This window comes from Galleria mellonella, unplaced genomic scaffold (assembly GCF_026898425.1).
Source record: "Galleria mellonella isolate WM207_F2 unplaced genomic scaffold, CSIRO_AGI_GalMel_v1 utg78, whole genome shotgun sequence".
NCBI classification, from domain to species: Eukaryota; Metazoa; Arthropoda; class Insecta; order Lepidoptera; family Pyralidae; genus Galleria; species Galleria mellonella.
In genome coordinates, this window is record NW_026442151.1 from 4,716,109 (window position 1) to 4,737,949 (window position 21,841).

At 32.2% G+C, this 21,841-nt stretch overlaps 3 protein-coding genes and 1 long non-coding RNA gene across 5 annotated transcripts; 1 reads left to right on the top strand and 3 right to left on the bottom strand.

Moving 5' to 3' along the window:
* The first annotated feature begins 156 nt into the window (after window positions 1-156).
* LOC128202174 (uncharacterized) lies at window positions 157-19,572 on the top strand. The gene is made up of 2 exons (XR_008253628.1): window positions 157-376; window positions 17,402-19,572. It is a non-coding gene; the product is annotated as an uncharacterized LOC128202174 (long non-coding RNA).
* LOC113519226 (uncharacterized) lies at window positions 1,088-1,895 on the bottom strand. Its single transcript, XM_026904280.3, has one exon. It carries the CDS (start codon window positions 1,759-1,761, stop codon window positions 1,213-1,215), a length of 549 nt encoding a protein of 182 aa, XP_026760081.2. The 5' UTR covers window positions 1,762-1,895; the 3' UTR covers window positions 1,088-1,212.
* LOC113517621 (uncharacterized) lies at window positions 6,155-7,585 on the bottom strand. The gene is made up of 2 exons (XM_026902355.3): window positions 7,000-7,585; window positions 6,155-6,297 (listed from the first exon to the last, which is right to left on the bottom strand). The coding sequence occupies exons 1-2, from the start codon at window positions 7,431-7,433 to the stop codon at window positions 6,237-6,239; spliced, it is 495 nt and encodes a 164-aa protein (XP_026758156.2). The 5' UTR covers window positions 7,434-7,585; the 3' UTR covers window positions 6,155-6,236.
* On the bottom strand, window positions 12,921-21,551 carry LOC113517353 (uncharacterized). 2 transcript variants are annotated; one of them, XM_052901444.1, is made up of 8 exons: window positions 21,366-21,551; window positions 21,010-21,116; window positions 20,749-20,916; window positions 20,289-20,440; window positions 18,727-18,923; window positions 18,073-18,150; window positions 17,400-17,547; window positions 12,921-16,089 (listed from the first exon to the last, which is right to left on the bottom strand). In XM_052901444.1, the coding sequence occupies exons 2-8, from the start codon at window positions 21,090-21,092 to the stop codon at window positions 15,884-15,886; spliced, it is 1,032 nt and encodes a 343-aa protein (XP_052757404.1). In that variant the 5' UTR covers window positions 21,093-21,116; window positions 21,366-21,551; the 3' UTR covers window positions 12,921-15,883. The 2 variants fall into 2 exon arrangements, with proteins under 2 accessions (XP_052757404.1, XP_052757405.1); XM_052901445.1 differs by lacking the exon at window positions 21,366-21,551 and adding an exon at window positions 21,203-21,341.
* Window positions 21,552-21,841: the final 290 nt, after the last annotated feature.

Here is a 21,841-nt window from a genome sequence, read left to right on the forward strand (position 1 = left end):
CTTACGTACTTATTTTCCATATCTATATATTTTCAAATGAATTAAAAAAAAGTGAACGTTCTCAATTCGGTTGTATTTTTAGGTTATTTCTTACCGCATACTACGTCATTTATAAACCGATTTGGAAAATTTTATTTTTACCTGAAAGGTCATGCTTTCAGATTAGTCCCATAAAATTTTATCGAAATCAGTATAGTAGTTTAATTATTATATCGAAATAACTGGTATTGCCATGATCTTAAATTGTACTAGTTGTATTCGCGATTCTGTGCGCGTCAAGAAGCCAAAGGTCAGTCAGCCACGTCTTTCTCCACATCAACTGCTGCGTGTATGTCAAATTTCATGACAGTTGTTGGATTCGTTAAGGCGCCAAACGGTAAGAACTAAACTCACTTTCACATATAAATATTAGCATAACAATACGAATACTGGGTATTTAATTCTTTTGTTGTAAACAAAGATAGTAATAAAACGAATGAATAAATAATTATATGTGGGATAATTATTTATTCTCTTCTTATAGTTAGGTATATATATATATATATATATATATATATATATATATATATATATATATATATATATATATATATATATATATATATATATATATATATATATATATATATATATATATATATATATATATATATCTTCATCCACGTAAGTGGGAAGTGTAGAAATACTCAATATTTATCCCATACACTACGAATGTGCTAAATTTCATTACGATTGGTTGAGTTATTGTTAATGTGTTCAAGAAGCTTTCTTTTATTAAAGCTAGCTAGCTAGGTAAAATAATGGTTTGCTAATATCTCAGTTCATTATTAGAACATGTATTGAAATCAAATTTTATTTCTACCTAGACTTAGTACGACATGCTACCTATACAATATGGACTATAATAAAGTAAACAAATATTGCAAGTTGTAAGAACCTGTTATAAAGCATCTTTCTATATAAAGTGATTAGTTCATCATTGAGATGTATATGTAACGAGATTGATACTGCGATGAGTTACTTTAAATATTAGAAAAATGTAAAAAATCTGATGTTCTACTTGTGATAAGAAGTGTAAAATAATATCTAATTGGAAAATATTTATAATTTAATCTTATAAAGTAAATAAATTAGAAAATAATAAGTTACAATGGCGAGATTATTTAGGCAATAAATTAGCTTAAGTATAAAAAGAATATAGAGGTCACTAGATTACGATGAAACAGGAACCACTTCTGGCTGTATCGCAGGCTCGTCCGGTCTGTTGTCCGTTTGTATCGGTTCCAATTTGGATATTGCTTGTTGTTTGTCACGACAGGTCAAGGTTACAGGGTCCCTTTCTCTGTCCGGCCCACATTGCTCAGTAGCACCCAATAATTTGAGTTCGTCATCTTGTGCCTCGTTGCTAATGTTATTTCGGCGGCCAGCAATCACAACTTCCACTGCGCGCCCGTCGCCTTCAGCGGACCTGTCACTTGCGGTTCCGATTTCGACATGGTATGGCGTGTTTGGCTCCACGAACGCTTCCATGATATGAATATCAGCTCGTTCCTGCATCTGGTGGTCGTGATTGGGCTTCGAATTTTTCAAGTACCCAAGTAGACCGCTCGACATCGGCGTTTTTTCAGGTAGAGCGATTAGGAACAAAACGTTTTGCACGTCGGCGCGTACGTTAAAGTCGCCATCTTGACGCTGGTCGTAGGTCGCGGGTGCAGCGACGGCGGCGGCGAGTACGCCGGTCAGTAATAAAGGATGCAGCATGGTGCGTGCGACTGTGGAAACTCCTGTACGCTGACTGCGCTCTCCATACTCCGACGTCGCTTTTACCAAGCACTCGTGAACCAGTCCACCGCGCGGCCTGTCTGCGAAACGGGCACGCGGTAACGGTTTACACGACACGAACGCGGGTCAGGTACACGCTCAATAACACTTATCGTTTTTTAATCGTTCAAAACATATATTGGAAAAAAAAAAACATATAAATGTAGGTTATTTGACTGTTGAGTCTTTTTAATTTTTTCCTTGCTTTTGAATGACCCGTTTCTAAGGTATGCAATTATAAAAAGTTGCAATAAGAATATTTTGCATTTACTAATTAATTATTTTTAATAATATATCGAAATTTCTTAATAAAATGCAGAAGTGAATAAATACATTTGTTATTGACACTGACTTCGTATAACCCTGATATTGACCGTCCGATTTATAAACGAAGTAGCCCTGTATACTTATTCAAGTACGTGTACAACAAATTCTACGACATTTGATTGAGTCATCAAGGCGTCAAGACTACAAGAAAAATGTATAATGTGAGAGTTCGACAATTATGAACCGATTTTAATAATTCCTTTTGCATTCAACAGTGCTTACTCCCTTGATGGTAACATACAAATTTTATCACCATTGAAATCTTTGAAGAATTGTGGTACAAAATTCTAAAATACGATTCGTTTCCGTATCGCATCTGATCATGGAGCCATTCCATCAATGTGTCAAACAACGGCCGGGCTTTGTGACAGTGACCGACAGGTCATCCCGATAACCGAGTTCCACGCGCACCACACATCCGATTATGCATCTAAATATAACCTTAGAGCTGATATCTGTTTTACAATTGATACCTACACTCATCTGGAATTTTCACACTAGGAAATGTATATCTAGATATTTTCTACCTATTCTCGTAATTTCTATTTTTTTTTTATAGGTAAAAATGCAATGGTATCCCCGCCTGCGGTAACAGTATACACTGGCGAGGCACCAGTGAAGGGTAATCGATTAAAATGGAAACAGGCCAGTTAGCCCATCATGATGAATTAATCAGGAATTAACCATGATAGTTTCCAACGGGAACCGCGTGGAGGTCGACATGGTTAGGTATATTGCTAGCAATGGAATTCTTAGTCTCCAGTACTAACAATCTCTTTCCCCCATAATTTCTATTAGGTATCTATAAATAACTCATTTTTTAAATTATTTCTATATATATATATATATATATATATATATATATATATATATATATATATATATATATATATATATATATATATATATATAAATGTGGTATATATATATATATCTTATATTTTGTTTAATATAATAATAATAAAACAAACTTCTAAAAATCGATTTATTTATACTCTGTATTTATTCACATTTTGTTTATTTATTGCCATTTTTTCTCATTTTATAATCGATATATTATATAAAATGAAATAATAAAAAAAAAAATAAAACTAAACAAAATAAAGAAAAGAACATTAATGTAAAACATTTAAGGTTCTATAAGGTACTTATTTATTTATTTTGTTTAAATGAATGGATGAAAGAATGAATTTTTATTTACTATATATTGGTGATTACTGATGTATATACGATAACATAAGTATGTACATATATTTAACAATTACTAAAATAATACAGTCATAATATTAACATATCACCAAAAGGACAGTTTGTACAAAAGTTGTTTGCTTGGGCAACTCTGTCCCATTCGTGTTTCAACCGTAAAGCAGCTGTGTTTGTATGGTGTTTCGGTTTGAAAAGTGGGATATGGCGTGCATCTACTGGGTACGGAGGAATAACACCTGGGTCCTCAGGAATGGCAATGCTTGGGGGGTATCATGGGTGAAACTGTATACTCTGTTATATCCATAGTACTGCTCATGTCTATAGGCGACGGTTACACCACTTTCCATCAGGTGGGCCGTCAGCTTGTTTGCCATTCTAAGTTGTATAAAAAAAAAAGTAAGTACTATTCTTTATCTTTGAGAATAGTACATAGCCTCGATACAACATACAAATATCTCACAATTCATTCAGTTTTATATTCAACAAAAACCAATATAAATGAAATTTTAAAGTTAGAGCATTAAATATGTCTTCTGCAGACAAGTAAGTACTATTCTTTATCTATGAGAATAGTATATATGAGTCAACAAAAACTAATATAAATGTTTTAAACAACTTAAGGAAATATAGTTATTTGTAAACAACTTAAGCATATAGTATTCATAATTTCGTAATAAAGATTATGTAATTATAAATTTAATGTATTATATTAATTATATTATGACATTAATATGCATGTAATCTATAGTCAATGTTGTGTACACCTACTATAGGTATTTATGCAGCATGCTACACAAAAAATGTTATTTCATTTATGTATAATATCTATACTGTTGGTGTGCCTAATTCGGAATAAATAAAATAAAAAAAAAAAATAGTAGACCCCAGCACCAGTATGGGGTTTATATTGTCAATGAGGTCGCTAGACCCCAGCTCCTTACTACTACTAGCAATCCCTTCCTTCCTTGCATGGAGGGGATTTCAGGGAAGGGAATGGGAATTAAATCGGATCGTTCTCCATGACACCGGACGTGACGTACTCCGAAAATATTCGACCAATTTAAATGAAATTTTTCATGGTGGTACCTTACGCACTACCTTAATCACGGAAAATTAAAGAATTTTCGTAGAATAGTTAAAAGCTATAATAATTCGTACAGCTTAGTACACAATCTACTTAAGTAAAGTTACTTTGACCTAAGGCAAAGAATGAGAACGGTACGTCATTTGTTAATTTGATCCAGTATTAAATAGGTGGGTACATACATCGATACATACTAAACAGCGATATCAAATACCACGCGGACAATGTCGCGGGTATCAGCTAGTGCTTAATATAATAATAGTTATTTTCTTTATATATGTTTTGTTAATAATATAAATACCACATTTATCGAATTGGCTACCAGTTTGTAAAAATACTGATAAATGTATAAAAACAGGTACTAATTGAGAACAGTAAGACGGTCATCTAGAAAAATAGATATGAAACAGGAAAAACGTCGCACTGGAAAGTAGATAAACGTGAACAAACTGGCCTTGCTAAAAAGTTCTCGTGACACACTTATGGGACGCCTCGGGTTACCTCAGATAAATATTAATGGCTCTCTATCTATTAGAAAGGAAAGTAGACTCATTTGTCACAAAACGTACAACAAATAAAGAGTTTTAATGTAGATACTCTGACGACCTCGGTAGTGGTCGGTAGCCACATTGCTTTTTATAAATGAGGTCCCCTATTCGATTCTCGGCCGAGTCAATTTAGTAAATGAATTTATCTACATTAGTTGTTGGTGTTTAGAGTTGTGCTCCTAAGATGTTCAATTTATAATAAGACAAGGTATTCTGATATAAAGTCTTTTTCGACAGGCTAGTGACCGATAACATGCGAATTAATGCCTCGTCTGAAATAGATAATAGATACTCGAAGCCATAAATTAAAGTAGGAAAGCAGAAAGAAAGGTTTAACCGGCACAAAAATATTACAATACTACGTAATTGTGTACTCAACTATGTTGTTTCATTTGAGATTTCGACAAGAATATAATTGGTAGGTCGTACACGGTTTCGTCAGTAAACAGTAGATCTTGGGTCTAGTCAAATCGGCCATCCCTGATTTAGATAATATATTACTATTTTATGTTATTAACATTGTTTTTGTTTTTCTACTTATTTGCTCATCACCGTCAAGTATATTTTCTGTTATTCCTGTCTACTGTCGACTGGTAGATAACGTCATATAGTGTCAAGTCCGTCTTTTACACTATCTAGATATATGAAAGTTTAAAAGTAAATGCATATTATATATACTTCCCTCTTTGTAAATAAATAATAAATTTAACATAAATACTGTCATTCCATAAATATGTGTATATGATGCAAAAATATCTCTGTCTATATAATTGTTTTAATTCTATTTCACCCAGTGTTAAGCTTATGCCTATTATTGCTTTATCTATAAAGGAATATTACTTCCCTTCAGTAATATTTCGTATTTAATGCAATATTATATGTTTTTTTTTTAAGATTATACATTAATTAAAACAACGTTATAGGGATTTTTCAATAAGAATCATATAATTTATTTTCAACAAAACAATCGCTTCACAATCTTACATTATAAACTTATATTAAATAAATGCATTCAATATCACTCGTGGTCACATCGTAACACTTTCTTACTAAATCTAAAATAAATATTTCACTAATACAGTACTTTTCGAGTTAAGATTAATTAATAAACATTAAAAAAATCTATAAATTTATACTATAGAAGCACGTATATACTTATTATTAAAAAAAAAAAAAAAAAGTAATTTCACTCCTGTTTCACAGAATAAATAGTATCATTAGAATGTTCGTATCTTTCAATATTTAGTCAACTAATGATGGCGATTTTTCCTGAGCAGCGGCAACAGAATATGAGCGAGTCTAGCCTTCAGCCTGTAAACAAAAAATGACATACGTTAGTATCACACAGTTATTTATAATATGATATCCAATTTTATCGAGACCAAACTGTGCACGACGCACCTTTTTAGTTTCTTTTTTAATTTTATTAAAAAGATGTTCTTTTTATAATTTGAAGTCTGTGTCAGTTTTTCAGTTTTGTTTTCGTTCGCTTTTTTACTCCGTTGGTTTGCTATGTATATTTTTTATATAATTATATTATCTTTCTAAACACCGTGTTTCCATACCAGCATACAGTCCTTTCGCCCACACAAACAAAGAACGCTGTCTTAACACTATCCAGGACTCTTACAACCTGAATCACTTTTCAACATTCCGCATCCGACTCGATTAAAAATCGAACTCAGACCTTCATTTGTAGCTTGTCAAATAATTAGATAGTACAATAATTAATTAACGAACAGTATAAAAATGAAAACACTCAAATAATAAAAAAACATAATTTATCAAACACGTTAATAATAATTTCTATTAAGAAAAATGTATTGAAATCGATCCATTCGTTTGAAACCTACGATGCCATAAATATACTCAAAGACAAATTTTAACTATAAATATCCCTATCTCTTTTAAAAAAATGATGTTAAACTTTTAAACGATTCGATCTCATTATTATTATTTTGTACCAAATAAATAGATTAATTTTAGTACGTAATCAATACAATAAATATTTACCTTTGTGTTTTTTCATGTTTCTTAGTCAGAGCATCTTTTTTTGACGGCTTCAAATCTGCATTCAAGCTGACATCACTGAGTGGCGTCTCTGCTGGCTTTTCAGGACTTTCTGGTTTCGATTCTTGGGGCTTTGTGTTCTCCGGTTTCTCAGGAATACTGATAGGGTTAGACGGAGGCTTCGGCTTCTCCAATTCATTCATCTCGTATAAATCCAGAAGGTCGCTGATGTCGATATCGGTAGCCGCTTCTAGGAGCGACTGCGCCGGCGCAACAGCGATCACGACGCCATCAATATTGAGTCGGTAGTTCTCGGTGCCATTTTGCCGCTGATCGTAGTGTTTGTCCGCGCATTCGGGCGTGGGGGCACCGGTGGTCACCGTCAACAACGCCGCCACAACAGCCACTTCGCATACTACACGCTTGTAATTGACCATCGCGGGAGGTGTCCAGAGGCGCACTGAACCGCGATCTCGCAGGTGGAGTCCGCTATGTACGTGATCTCCGTTGCATCTTTTATTTATTCGCGGGGATAGCGGTACAGCCGCCGCAGTACTGCCTTACCACACCAGTCGGCCCTGCTAAACTGGAATTAACAAACTCAATGTGCAGTAAATACAGCTATCTTTAACGTTTGAACGTAGGTCTCATAAGTTTGCTTGTTGTCTTGTAACTATAACATTCTATTGAAAGCTTTATCTATTTTTAAGAGATTTCTAAAAGAGATTCTAGTTATTTTAGATTTTTTTAAATATATGTTTGAATAATTTAAGCCGATTTTGTTGATTCTTTTTATTTTCTATAGAAATCTAATCCTATAGAATTAACTACCTGATAAGTTGATAATTTTACAATGATTGAATTAGATTTTTTTAAAACGAAATTTGATTTTAATAATTTATATTATTATTAAATTAGATTCTAAAATTAAAAGTGTAACTGATAGAAAAATAAATATTACTACATTTTGACAAATTCTGAATTAATTCTATTATTTTTAACTAATAACAAATAATGTATTATAACAACATAATCTACATCAAATTAAATATCTATCTCACTCTATTCATCTTGTACTTACAAGATCGATAAGAACAATTGTACAATTCATGGCAGGTATCTAAATTATTATTTCTTAATTTTCAATTTCTGAATTGGCCTGCGGAACATTTCAACGATCACCTATATGAACAAATACATAAACACCATAATAATGAACTTCACATAATATATTGTATGTAGTGTATGTACCTTAGTAATTACATACGTTTCCAAGATTATACACCTTGACATCTTTAATGTTTTGGTACTTCTAAGAAATCGGCTATATATATTCTGCACAACGAAATTCAATAACATTCGAATAAAAAAATACCTTTCGCTGTACGTGATAGAAACGCATTGTGTCATTAAATGTGTGGTCAAAATAGGTAAGATGGTGGGCAAAATACCAAGTAAACAAAACTCTACCATTTAGTAATGGAAAATCTGTAGATACAAAAATACTTTCAACACAGTTTTTACAACTTTATAACTTTGTTTACCTTTATTTATACATGTATTGGTTATAGGCGTTAGATGGGGACTAGACACCCGAAGGACTGCCAAGTGATATGAATGAAAGGTTCTTTTTTAATGAGTGAGAATGAAATTATAACCACGCCTGCACTATCGGTGTACGCTGGCGGAGCACCAGTGAGATATGATAGGTGAGGATGAAAGCAGGTCCGTTGGCACATCGTGACGAATTTTATAAGAATTAACCATGATGGTTTTGGAGGGAAAGGGATTGTTAGTATATAGACTAAAAATCCTATTGCTAGGAATATACCCAACCAGGTCGACCTCCTCGTAGTTCCCCCTGGAAACTATCATGGTTAATTCCTGATGAATTCATCATGATGGACTAACTGGCCTGTTTTCATTCTCATCGATCACCCTTCACTGGTGCTCCGCCAGCGTATCCCGTTAGCACAGGCGGGGTTACCATTCCATTTTCATCCACCAAGAAAAAACCATGATGGTTTTTAGAGGGAATCGCAAGAAGGTCGACCTGATAGAGTTTATTGCTAGCAATGAAACTGTTATACCCCATTACTAACAACACCTTTTCCTCTGACTGAAAGGTTCTCGAGTGGTGAATCCAGAAAGGTAAAAGTGTAGACTGGCCTCCTAATAGATGGAAGGGAGGGGGGGGGGGAGTGGATTATTAATAATGGGGAGTAATAACCCCATCGTTAGCAATAAAGTAGTAACAATAGTCAGATCGACCTCCCCGTAGTCCTCTCTAAAAACCACCGTGTTGAATTGCAGGTGTAATCATCGCGTTGGGTTAGTTGACCTGCCTTTTCATTCTCAATTTCATCCCTCACTGGTGCCCCACCAGCGTATACCGTTAGCACAGGCGGGCTTACTATTCCATTATCATCCATTAAAAAAAGATGGAGGAACGACCTCAAAGACTCAGTCATTGGTTGCGCATTTAATGGTGTTGACAATAATATGACAGCCTTATTTTCACCAGTAATTTATTTATTTATTTAATATATTGTAATTGAGTATGTAAGTACGACATGACGATTTTTTAAGAGCATAATAGAAGAAAAGATAGAGGGCAAAAGAGGAAGAGGAAGACCGAGGATTAACTACATGGGACAGATAAAGGAAACACTAGCCGTCAAGTCGTATAGGGAGGTCAAGGACATGGCCTGGGATAGAACTGGCTGGAGGAAGATGCATGAATTAGTTGCACCGACAAGAAGAAACTCTTAAATGAAAAGAAGAATTAAGTAAGATTGAAATGATAATTATTATTTGTACAATTATACTATTTTTTTTATTATAATATTTATTTATATTATAGCATGTGTGTAAATATCTAATTTATTTTCAATTCTTTTCACCGCGAAATTAGATTTTTGTTTTACTAAAGTTTGACTGAAAGAGAATACTAATAGCATTAAAGTCGCATTTCGTGCCATAAATTTTTGTAAATGTGGTTAAAAAAAAAAGAATAAATAAATAAATTTAGAGGCCACGGTCACGGTTACTGTTTAATTGGATATGCAAATAAATCTGAGACGAGTTATAACAGAATATTAAATCTAAATATATTCGCCAATTTAAAGTAGAAAGGTGTTCCGAATTGAAACGTTCCACTTCACGTGTATAAATATTTTGATACAAAACTATGAGTAGTGTATAGTAATTATCTAGTTGTATGAGAAATAGTTAATTATTGACGCGACAAAAGTCCGCGACGCGCTGCAAATCACGGTCAAAGCAACCTGTTACTGCACTCAGCTTTCGACTAACTGTACCACCCACTTGGGCCGGTAAACGGTAAAATGATCACATTTTATTTGCCCTTACCACCGGGTTACGAGCCTGTTGAGCTATAAATGATTATATCTAACTGCTAGGGTTGCACTAGATCTCCTTTTTATATTACATATATCAAACTAGGCGTTTTAGAGTTCTGTAGTGATGAAAAGCGAACCCTTATATTCGTTTTTTATTGGTAGAAAATGGAATAGTAACCCCGCCTGCGCTAACGGGATACGCTGGCGGGGCACCAGTGAAGAGTGATCGATGAGAATGAAAACAGGCCAGTTAGCCCATCATGGTGAATTCATCAGGAATTAATCATGATAGTTTCTTGGGGGAATCACGAAGAGGTCGACCTGGTTGGGTATATTGCTAGCAATGGGACTCTCAATCTCCATTACTAACAATCCCTTTCCCCCCGAACCCTTATATTTTGATGTCACCATTTTGTCTGGTTATGTATCTGATATAGATACAGACAGCATGATGTAAAAAAAAATTAAGAAACGTGAGTCTTAAGATGTTCTCAAGAGTTTAAACATTCGGACAACACTATTTTTCGTTATCGTCAATTAAAGTGGCATACATATCTGTCACGATCGTCTCCTATTAGGGTAGGTAGAAGAAAAATGGAAGGCCAAATACTTCAACTCAAACAGACATCTTTCGTTTCCTCCACATTCATCAATATTTTTATACACGCTTGCTTACTTTATTACGGGTACGGTACGGGTACGGCTTGCTTTGTTACGGGTACTTTTAATTTTGCTCTTCCTCGGCACATCGTCTGTTTGGTCGACATACGTCCGTCAAGGACTAATTAAAATCATGACCTATGTGTAATCAAGATTCCTTCAGTGGGTGATATAATAAATTAAAATACTTAGTAAAAAATTCTCTAAGAACTGGAAAGGCATATTTGGTATTTACACAGTTACAAATACCTAGTAAAAAGATAATTTTTAAATATCATCAAATACTAAAATTCACAGTCGCTACATTGTAATCTAGATTTAAAATTATTTACAACCAAATTATTTCCAATGAACAATACAATAAAGAAAGATAAAAGAAATTAAACTGATAATAAAATTTCGTTATGGAATCCCCGTAGCGATATATCCAACATGTTCTTAACAAGTTACCAATTAAAATGGCCCGTGTTATCGAATCGATGTTTAATTCAATTAAAGCAGTAAATATAAACAGTATATTAAAGGCATAAATCTGTAATGTTTTGCTAAGGAGACTTTCAAGACGAGTAAAACAGGAAGTCCGTAGCAACGAGTCCGTGTGGACACAGCTGCAGTGTCCACTCACCTTTCTAAAGGCTATATCGTGAGACCTGCCAATCCGCTGCGCTGGCCTAATTCGATACATGTTCAACAGCAATCTGGTAAATAAAAGCGAGGCAGTTGGCGACCCAGTGGCGTTCACGATTTATTATAATTTGAATAATGTATCAATGGCCTTTAAATTATGATCGCAACTTTGTACAGAAAACTGTATTTTTTTTAAAAGTATACGTGACACTGAACAAACAACATGAACATAGGTCGTACCTAAACAGAAAATATTGGGAGAAAGGGATTGTTAGTAATGCGGATGACTATTCCCATTGCTAGCAATATACCCTGTCAGTTCGACCTCCACGTTGTTCCCCCTGGAAACCATCGTGCTAAATTCTAGATGTATTTATCACGCTAACTGACCTGTTTTTACTCTCTTACCTATCATCCCTCACTGGTGCCCGCCAGCGTATACCGATAGCGTAGGGGATAGCGCGATCATTCCATTATCATCCATAAAAAAAAAAACAGAATTTTTTTTATTTTTCATATATTTTTATAATAGGTAATTTAGAAGTACATTCTTTACGTGATAGAATCTAAAATGAGGATAACCGCAAAAGAACCAAAGTGACCGATATAGCCCGAAAGATAATCAAGCTGTAGTAGCAATTGACTGGTCACAAAGCTCGAAGAAATTACAACCGATGGGGAAAAAAACATCTTGAGTGGCGATCCCGCACAGTCAAACGCACTGTGGGATGACCCCGTACGGGCAAACGCAGTGTAGAACGACCGTCACTAGATGGAGTAACGACCTTAAGATTTTTGCATAGAGTCAGTGGATGAAGGTGGCTCAGAGCCGTTCTTTATAACAGTGTATGAGGGAGCCCTATGCTCAGCAGTGGATGAATAATGGCCGAGATGATGATGACGCGGTCTCGTCATTTATAAAGGGTCTCGCCGTGTTTTCATATGAAATCTGCACTGGCGTCTTTGTTGACATTGGTGCTTTTAATATATTGCTAGTTATTGTAAAAAATTAGGACTAAGATAATTTTCTTCATTCGTTTGTGGAAAATGGGGGTTAAAACCCCAAACTTTATTTTTCTACGAAAATATGTTAGATATTTGAATATACAAAATTCGTTTGCTTGGGCACCTCTATCCCATTCTTGTTTCCCATTCATATTCTGTAGGATATGACAGTGAATTTAATATATTACATAGAGGTGCTAATTGAAAATCAGCGTTTCTGCTTCTGCAAGAACTTATAATCCAAGGTTAGGAAATAATATATCAAAGATATCATATAATATATTTTTATTTATTGTCATTTTGAAACAATATTAATTTTAAATATATGCAAAAATTACAGGTCTTTATTAAAATAGATATAGAAAACAAAATATCGGAAATTCAGTTTACAAATGTATTTTATAATAATATGATGACAAATAGCTATTGGCCGAGTTTTATCACAGTTTATAGAATATTTTTTACCAGTAGTCCAACTGACACAACATTAAGTCACAAATTGTCAACTATTGAATCGTTCTGACAATTCTAAAAGCTTTGGACTACTCTGGCGTCTCACTACGTACTATTAATATAATTTGTTAAGATTTTAAAATATACTATATAATTGAAATGTGATTATATTTAATCTTTTTAATTACATTAGGTATTTAGAAATAAAATATAAATTGCATTGTAAGATACAAATCCAGTCGTGTTTTGTTCAAAATAAACCTTTTTGACTCAGATGAGATGTGTATAAAATGGTAGCACTGGTTGTTCATTGCACTGTGGTTATAGTATACATTTATTTACTGCATGCGTGTGGCTTGTTCCAAAACAACGTGAAATTAAACTTTTGGGTAAAAAGAAATAATCAAAATTGATTCAAAATTAGCAAAGATAAACACCACCAAGATAAATATCCACCTTCTTTTCGAGAGGCTAAAAAAATGTTCTATACGCAAACAGGTACTATGAAATATCTAATAAAACAGCAATGTGGCAATCATACGATATTGCACCGTAAAAAAAAAGCTAAACAATTGATGTTATGTGATTATGATAATTAAGAAGGCGCCAATAGAATTGATGTTATATCGACTTAAAAGTCAATACTAAATTATTGACTTTTGATTTAACAGGTAATTATATTCTTCAATATCATCACTGTAAAAGAACCATAAACAAAATAATCATTGTTTTAAAACCAGTTCTACAGTTATAACAAAATTGTGCACAGTGTACTACAAAATAAAATAAAAAACAGACCATAGATGCTACTTAGTAACGACAACAGTTAAAAAAAAAATGGACAAACCTTTTATGACAACATGAAAATATATCAAATAACTAACTTATTATCAGTTAATTATATAAACGCTTTACAAAATAATATTTTCAAATTTTACTTACTTAAGACCTAGTTTATATTAGATACTAAAATACTCAAAGTATTTTAATAACAATTGTGTGCGAGAGGATCGCATATAAAATCATTATGAAGCTAGTAGCAGCTACTTATTATGTGAAAGTTACCGTTTACACGCTACAACTCAAACACTCATATGCAAGTAACTTAATAGTATAAAGCAGGTTTAATATCAATAAAATACTTATATCTATATAAAAATAAACGTCAGAGAAATCACACTAAGTTGCTAGCACAGCAACAAATATGATTTATTCATTTTATATCGATGTGAAAATTAGGATGTTACAACAGTTGCAAATAGAAAAAAAATAAACTTCATCTGTCTTTCTTTAAAAATTCAAATGTGTAATGCAACTGAATTAGGTACAGATCCGACATTGTTAGTAGTAATAGACTGACATACACACAAAATATTTTATTAATCTATATATTAATTAACGAAACCCATTCATTAAAACTGGTGTTTATTATTATTATTTCAGCCGTTAACTGTCCACTGCTGGACATAAGTCTTCCCCATTAGGGGTGTCTTGCCAGTAGTTAGCACGCTTGACAGGCGGGTTGGCAACCGCAGTTAGGCTTTTAGAGATGTTTAAAGAGGGACGTTACTGCCCATCCCTTGCCCTCCCTTAGTCGCCTCTTACGACATCCGCCCTCTTACGAGTGTTTATTATTCATTAATAGGATCTTAGAAAAATATTTATTCTTAGAATCTCTAATTCCTAGAAATAAAATCCTTATAATTAAAAATGTAATTTAAAATTATAAAAAAAAACAGTATCTGTATCAATAACTACATAATATAATAACTACATATATACCTTGAACTTGTAACGTTAATGTAGGTAGAGGTGATTTCGTTTTTTTTTCAAGAAATGTAAATTAGACTCCATTTTCCGCGCTTAGCCTCTAATTTGGTCCATTGTGCGTATGAGTCATGACTATTACAGTCAATCCAACTCCGCCCAGAAGCACAGAAGCTTCCTGGGATCTTCACAGGCCTCACGGAGCGGCCGTTCCGGGGATTTCTAAACGTTGAGGGACCATAGCTTCATATTCCAGGCTTACGTGAACAGCCGTTTCTTCGGCGTCAAAACAGCCTCGACATAGAGGGCTGTCTGTGGCTTTTTTTTCAAGAATTAAAATAACACTAGTTTTAAGAAATGGGTTTCGTTAATTAACATACTGTATAATCGAAAGATGCTTCGTAGGAAGACAAATTTGTGCTAAATGCATTTATCAATGTTATTAAAACGTTAACGATTTCAAATAACTCTGTGCTAAATAATTGAGAACACGTTCTTCATTTTATCAACCAATAAAAAAAAAGTTAACAACCAAAATAAAAACATTATTTTTATTAACACAAAATAAAATTCTTTGAGGCACTTCGGAAGACGTAATATCAAATAAGGCACTATATAATTCTTCTATCTTCTAAAAGTTCTTAAAAGTACATCAAATAGAATAATATCTCTGTAAATTCCAATAGTAAGAAATAACACACTTTAATACTAAGTTATTTTGAAACATTTGTACATTACAATTTCTATATAATGATAACTTAATATCATTGCTTTCTTTTAATACTGTTGGTGCTAGAATAGATAGAAAGTATAAGAGAAATTCATCCTTACAGGACATAATCTTCAATTTGTTAATTTATTTAAAACTAAATTTGTCAGCATGGTCATTTATAAGTAAATATGCAACACTTGTTATTGAATCAATCATGCATAGACATGTAATGCTGATTGCCCTTTTTTCGAACTGTATTTAGTTTTATCCACAAAAACTCCTTTCAGCATATTTATACAGATTATTTATCTGTATACTGATTTGCAATGACTGTCAACAAATGATGATAGAAACCATCATCATGTTTCAACCTGTAGAGGGCGGCGTGAAGGTAACGTTGGACAAAAGTGGCGCATGCGCCTGTGCTCCCGCTGCTGGCTGCCTCCGAACAAAAATCACGGGACGCGGCACACAGGGAGACTGCTTGCCGCCAAATTCGTGTGCTTACTGGCGATGAGAAATAAGCAGCATAAAAAATACATAGATAGTGGTAGAGAAAATAGTGAAAAGAGGTGACGCGGGTGCCAAGACGTCTATGGTGCTATTCTTGTCTATAGCCTCTACAGGAACAGTTAATAACGTTGCGCGAATGATTTTGTTTTTCGAATTATTAGTAATTATTGATTTTACAATTCGACTACTAAATTAATAATTTACTAATTTTCGTATTCGAATGATTTTTCTAATTAGTAATTCGATGTAAACCACTAATAATATAAAACAAAGTACTTTCCCTGTATCTACTACCTTAACAATAGGTGATAGTTTATTGACGATTAAAAAAAAATTTTTGTGGTCGACTACGTTCAATCGAAATGTAAATAGTCATTAATTATAAAAACAAAATACTTTACTACCTAATTAATTAGTAAGTATCGAAAGTTGCTAATTGTTACTAAATATACTAAATTGGCAACACTATTTACCATTAACAAAAAAGGACATTCCAGCAGTAAATGAAGTTAGTAGTCAAATTAATAAAATTATAAATAATAAAATTAATAGTCGAATGATTTTAAAATCATTTGAATAATTCGAACGAATTGTTCAGTCTAATAAATAGAAATCGTATTAGTAAATTCGCGCATCACTAACAATTAATAAAGAAGAGTGTATCCCACCTCCGTCACGCTGCCATTCGCCAGTAGAGACGTGTAGATTTACAGAATAATGAAAATACTAATTTACCTCAAGATTATTTTTTTGCTCAATTATTAAAAACTTACACTAATCAATGTAGTTTGCACAATATGAAGAGGGAGGTTTAGCTAATTTTAAGATATGTTCTGGACCTATATATATATATGACCCGGACATGTTACGCAAATAATTTATATATGAAAGGGTCTATAATATAAAAAAATAATTTTAAGATTAATTTTTATTTGCAATAGTCATTAAAAGAGGGAAAGGGATTGTTAGTAATGGAGACTGAGAATCCCATTGCTAGCAATATACTCAACCAAGTCGACCTCCTCGCGGTTCTCCCTGTAAACTATCATGGTTAATTCCTGATGAATTCATCATGATGGGCTAACTGGGCTGTTTTCATTCTCATCTATCACCCTTCATTGGTGCTCCGCCAGCGTATCCCGTTAGCGCAGGCAGGGTTACCATACTATTTTCACCCATCAAAAAAAAAATAGTCATTAAAAAAGCAGACCATATTCAATGGATAAAGTAGTTGAATAAAAATTCAATTCTTTATTCTCCCTGTCCTACTCTATCCCTGTAAAACTTATATGTACAATGCTTACAGAAATGTTGCATATCTGGGTCGCAGTGCTGCAACAACTGTTGCACGGAGCAGGCGCCGGCGAGTTGCGGTACGCTGCTACCGCTCACTAGCAGCGACTGCGGCGATGTCACGCGCGACACTACCGCTTCTATTTCAGCTGTCAGTGACTGTAATAAATATAAAATATTATGTTGTAGATTTTACATACTTATTATTACAAATAATATCTTAAAAAAAATTTTGAAGTACTATCACTATCCCTTGTCTAATATCTTAAAAGCTAAGCAAGCAATATAATTTATTTTTAAATAAATAAATAATAAATTTATTGTCATTCTTTACAAACATACAGATATTACAATATACATATATTTATTAATAAATACAAATAAGGGAACTGGAAAATGTAGTGTGATATAATCAGACCCATACATTATTTTCAATCATCTTTAAAGAGGAGATAGTTATCAAAACAATATAAATTTACTTCAACATGTTAATATTTTAATATATTTTTTATTGTGTGTCAAATCATTGACATTGTCATGCAAATGTTTTAATTACTGTATATAAAAAAGAATCACGATTAATTCTATATTTTGTGTTTAATGAAAATAAAACGCTTTAGTAACAATAGAATCCTATATCTAGGCAATAAGGTATATTTTAAAATAGACAATCTGACCACTAACCTGGTTGTCTAAGGAGCTGACTGAATTCTTCTTTAAATCTTCTTTTATGACATGTAGTTGGTAGTGAGTAGGAATATGCTGGAAACAGAATATTATTTGCTATTATGAAAAGGTTCTTTTGGCACTTTTCTTTCTTTAGGACCTATTTCTCTCTACTGGGGTTTCTCTCTAATGAATAAAATTAAAATAAATGGATAACTTTTACCAACAGTGTATAATAAGCATCCTGCTTATAAGAACAAAAAAAATAATAATAATAAATAAATTGGCTCAGCAAGCCATGTGGCTTCGAAATTTTTTTTTTTTTTCTATTATTAACATATTGGTACTGAAACTAGAACAATTACTATGTAATTTTAGAACTTAGTTAATTGTTTTATAGGTTTTATATCAAAATTATGTTTACATACTATAACAATTACAACTTACTACATAAATAAAATATTAATTTATGTTTGTATAAAATGTGTGATTAAAAAATTTTGAAAATAAAACTCAAAAGGAAAATCCTAAAGCAAAGCATCTATCACAGTACAAAAACTAGAATCGTATTACTTAAGAGAGAAGATTCTATTTGCGTAAAAAATAACTGTCCTTAATAATAAAAAATGCAAAAATATTTGTTTTTAAAATTTTTATGTGTTTAACACTTACATTAGTATCGGCAAGCATTAATATGCGATGTACGTGCGGTTGATCCGTAGTGTCTGGTGACAATCGATTTAAACAATCCGGATACATCTCAGCCAACACCACGGCATTCTCTCCACCGAGGATGTATTTGCTCTGTTCTAATACAGCCAACTCTTCTAATCTGTCATAGATATGGTTTGCTATTTTTGGCTTTACTTCTGCAATTAAGACAATTTATTTCCTATAGGTATTTATAATTAGACATTTATTAATTAAAAATTGTTATAGAATTTATGAAAATCAACAGCTTGGACTTTTTTGCCAATTACATAGTACCTAAATATTAGAATTACTCTGTGATTTTTTACCTTAATATATAAAAATGCTGTGCCACAGTGTTTGATCATTTTACTTGCACATTTCATTGCAGTACCTATTGTTTTACTAAATTTGTTATAAAATTTTAATTTATTATTAATATTACAGTATAAACAATGTGACAACAAATCTGAACAACCAGAGATCCAATATGTTTAACATATCTTAATGAATTATATGACAATTCTAGATAAATCATTATCTAGATGTGTCGGAACAACTGGTTAGATAATTGAATTCTTTAGACTGTGTTAATGTTATGAAATTATGGCTAATCTTAACAATTTTTTTTTTATAATGTAATACCAACCAGATTATCTTACATCTTAGACTCATGACTGAGGGCCCCATGTGGTCCTCAAACTAGTTTAACTGTATTGCTTAAAATGTAATGTAAGTTAATCTGGTCGTAATTTTAATGTACTGAACATTAAAATATAATGTGTACTTATGAAATTTTAACAATAAAATCTTCATTATTGTAATAAACTAACGAGTTTGTATAATTCTAATTTTCAAACTTACCTTTTCATACTTAAGTGGATGGCATGGAAATTATTTAAAATAAAAGTTAATAAAATTGAATATTTTGATGGAAAATATTCTTTTATAGAGATAAATGTTAATTTAAAGTTATTTAATTCTTATTTCACTTAGCTTCTTTGTCCACTTGTAAATTTTAAATCATCTTATAAATTGCAATTCATGTTTAGTTATAAAAATGTTACTCAATAATACATACATACATATATCGGGAGTGCCAGTTTTTCAAATGACAACTGTCTTTTACACTGAGAGTTATGAACCCTGACATATCAACTAGATACTTGTTTTTAATAAATACGTAAAGATAACAAAGTTCTAATATTATCATCAGTAATTCTGCAGTAGGAAATATTTCATCTTTCATCAATCAATTTACAGTTATATATCTAAGGAAATAATACACCAAAATGAACATATCAATGAATGAATGAATGAATGAATGGTTTATTTTCTCTTCACAAAAGGTAGAATAAAGTACAATTTGATATGAAGACCAATTTTGTGAGAGACTGGTGCTTGCGGTAGGTTTAGAAGAACCTGTGTTACAAGTCATCAATACTGTTTCAGTGTCGATGTTTTATAAAAAATTTGAAAATCTTGCCTTTAATGATTGAAAACTTATAAAGTCTATAAAAAATAATATCAAACTGTATATTTACTAAAATATTCAGCAGCAACATCGCAATCTGCATCCTCACACCATGCCAGAACCATCTGTAATGTCTGTAATATTGAACACTGGAGTTTCAAGAAGAAGGAACCCATTCGGATTGGTTGCTTCTTTCCACAACCCTGACATACCCACTGGACCCTAAAATTTAAATCATAAGTTCCCATAAAGAGTCTGATAGTTAAATATATCATACATTATTTTGCATAATTGACATTGTAAATTCAATTTTCAACATAAGTATAAATATGGTTTCAGTTTACATCATTATAATCTGTTTATTAATTATATTGTAAACTTAAAATTCTTGAAATTAATTGTGTTCTTAGTAACTGAGTTCAAAATTCTATACAATGCAATAAACAAAGTTTTACATTTGATATTTTTATATATTAAAGACACATACACTATCAATTATATTTGAAAATAGATTACATGATTTTACTTACTTGTCTATAACTCTGGCTGTTTTACATACAACTTTGCACTCTGGTAAAGCCGCAGGACACTGAACAGTTCTTGGAAGGAGACCAAAATTTTGCAATCTCTCTACTATTTGACTTTCTAAATGTTTCTCTCCATTATTACATGTGAACTCTTTATAAAGTTTGAAATTTCTAGAAGTAAATAAAGTTTAATTAATTTTAGTTTACCATACTAAAGGTGAATTAGGTGGATTTTACTCATTTTTAAATATTACTAGTACTTACCCTGGGCATACTGAAAACGGGAAGGAATCATCATCTTGTGCAGTCTTTGAGTTATTTTCGTATGTCGTAGAATCAGCTTCCATTGTTAACAAAAAATAATCCGTAACCTGAGAATGAATTCTATTTAGAAATGTTATTGAGCTATTCAAAAAATTCTAAGGGGGCCACATTTGGACCCGCATCTTCTACGCACCCCTATTCAATTTCTAAATCAATATGTAATGCAGTAAATTGGCAAGTATCTAATCATAAATAACAAAAAAAATCCGTATTATATTTATTTCAGTCAGTTAAAATTTCTGTAGACACAATTTCACACAAAAAATATATCTTTAATAACAATCCAAGCTTTTTACCTATATATCGTAAGTAATCATAAATAGGCATGTAATTTTTAAATTAAGATATATAACAATAACAGAAAATATACTGAATTTATAATTACAGTATTTATAAAAATGAGTTGCATAAAAAAAAATTGAAAAATTGCTATTTTGACAAAATTTATTTGATTTTAATTTGACACAGGCGCTATCCTTAGTCTATGACAATACGCACAGATAATGATATCTTTGTCATAACATAATAATTCATTGTGGAATCAATATCTGTGGTCGAATCCGAGTTGCCAAATTGGTAATACAATATAACAGACAAAGAACAAGAATTATATAAAGATCAAGTATTATTGTTATTTAAGAATCGGCACTGTCTATATATTCTTAAAACTGGAATATAAATCTAAGCAACATCTAAAAGTATGAACATACCGAGACCAATTCTGAAGTTCTATTTTTTTTTAATATTTTCACTTAATATTTTAATTTGATAA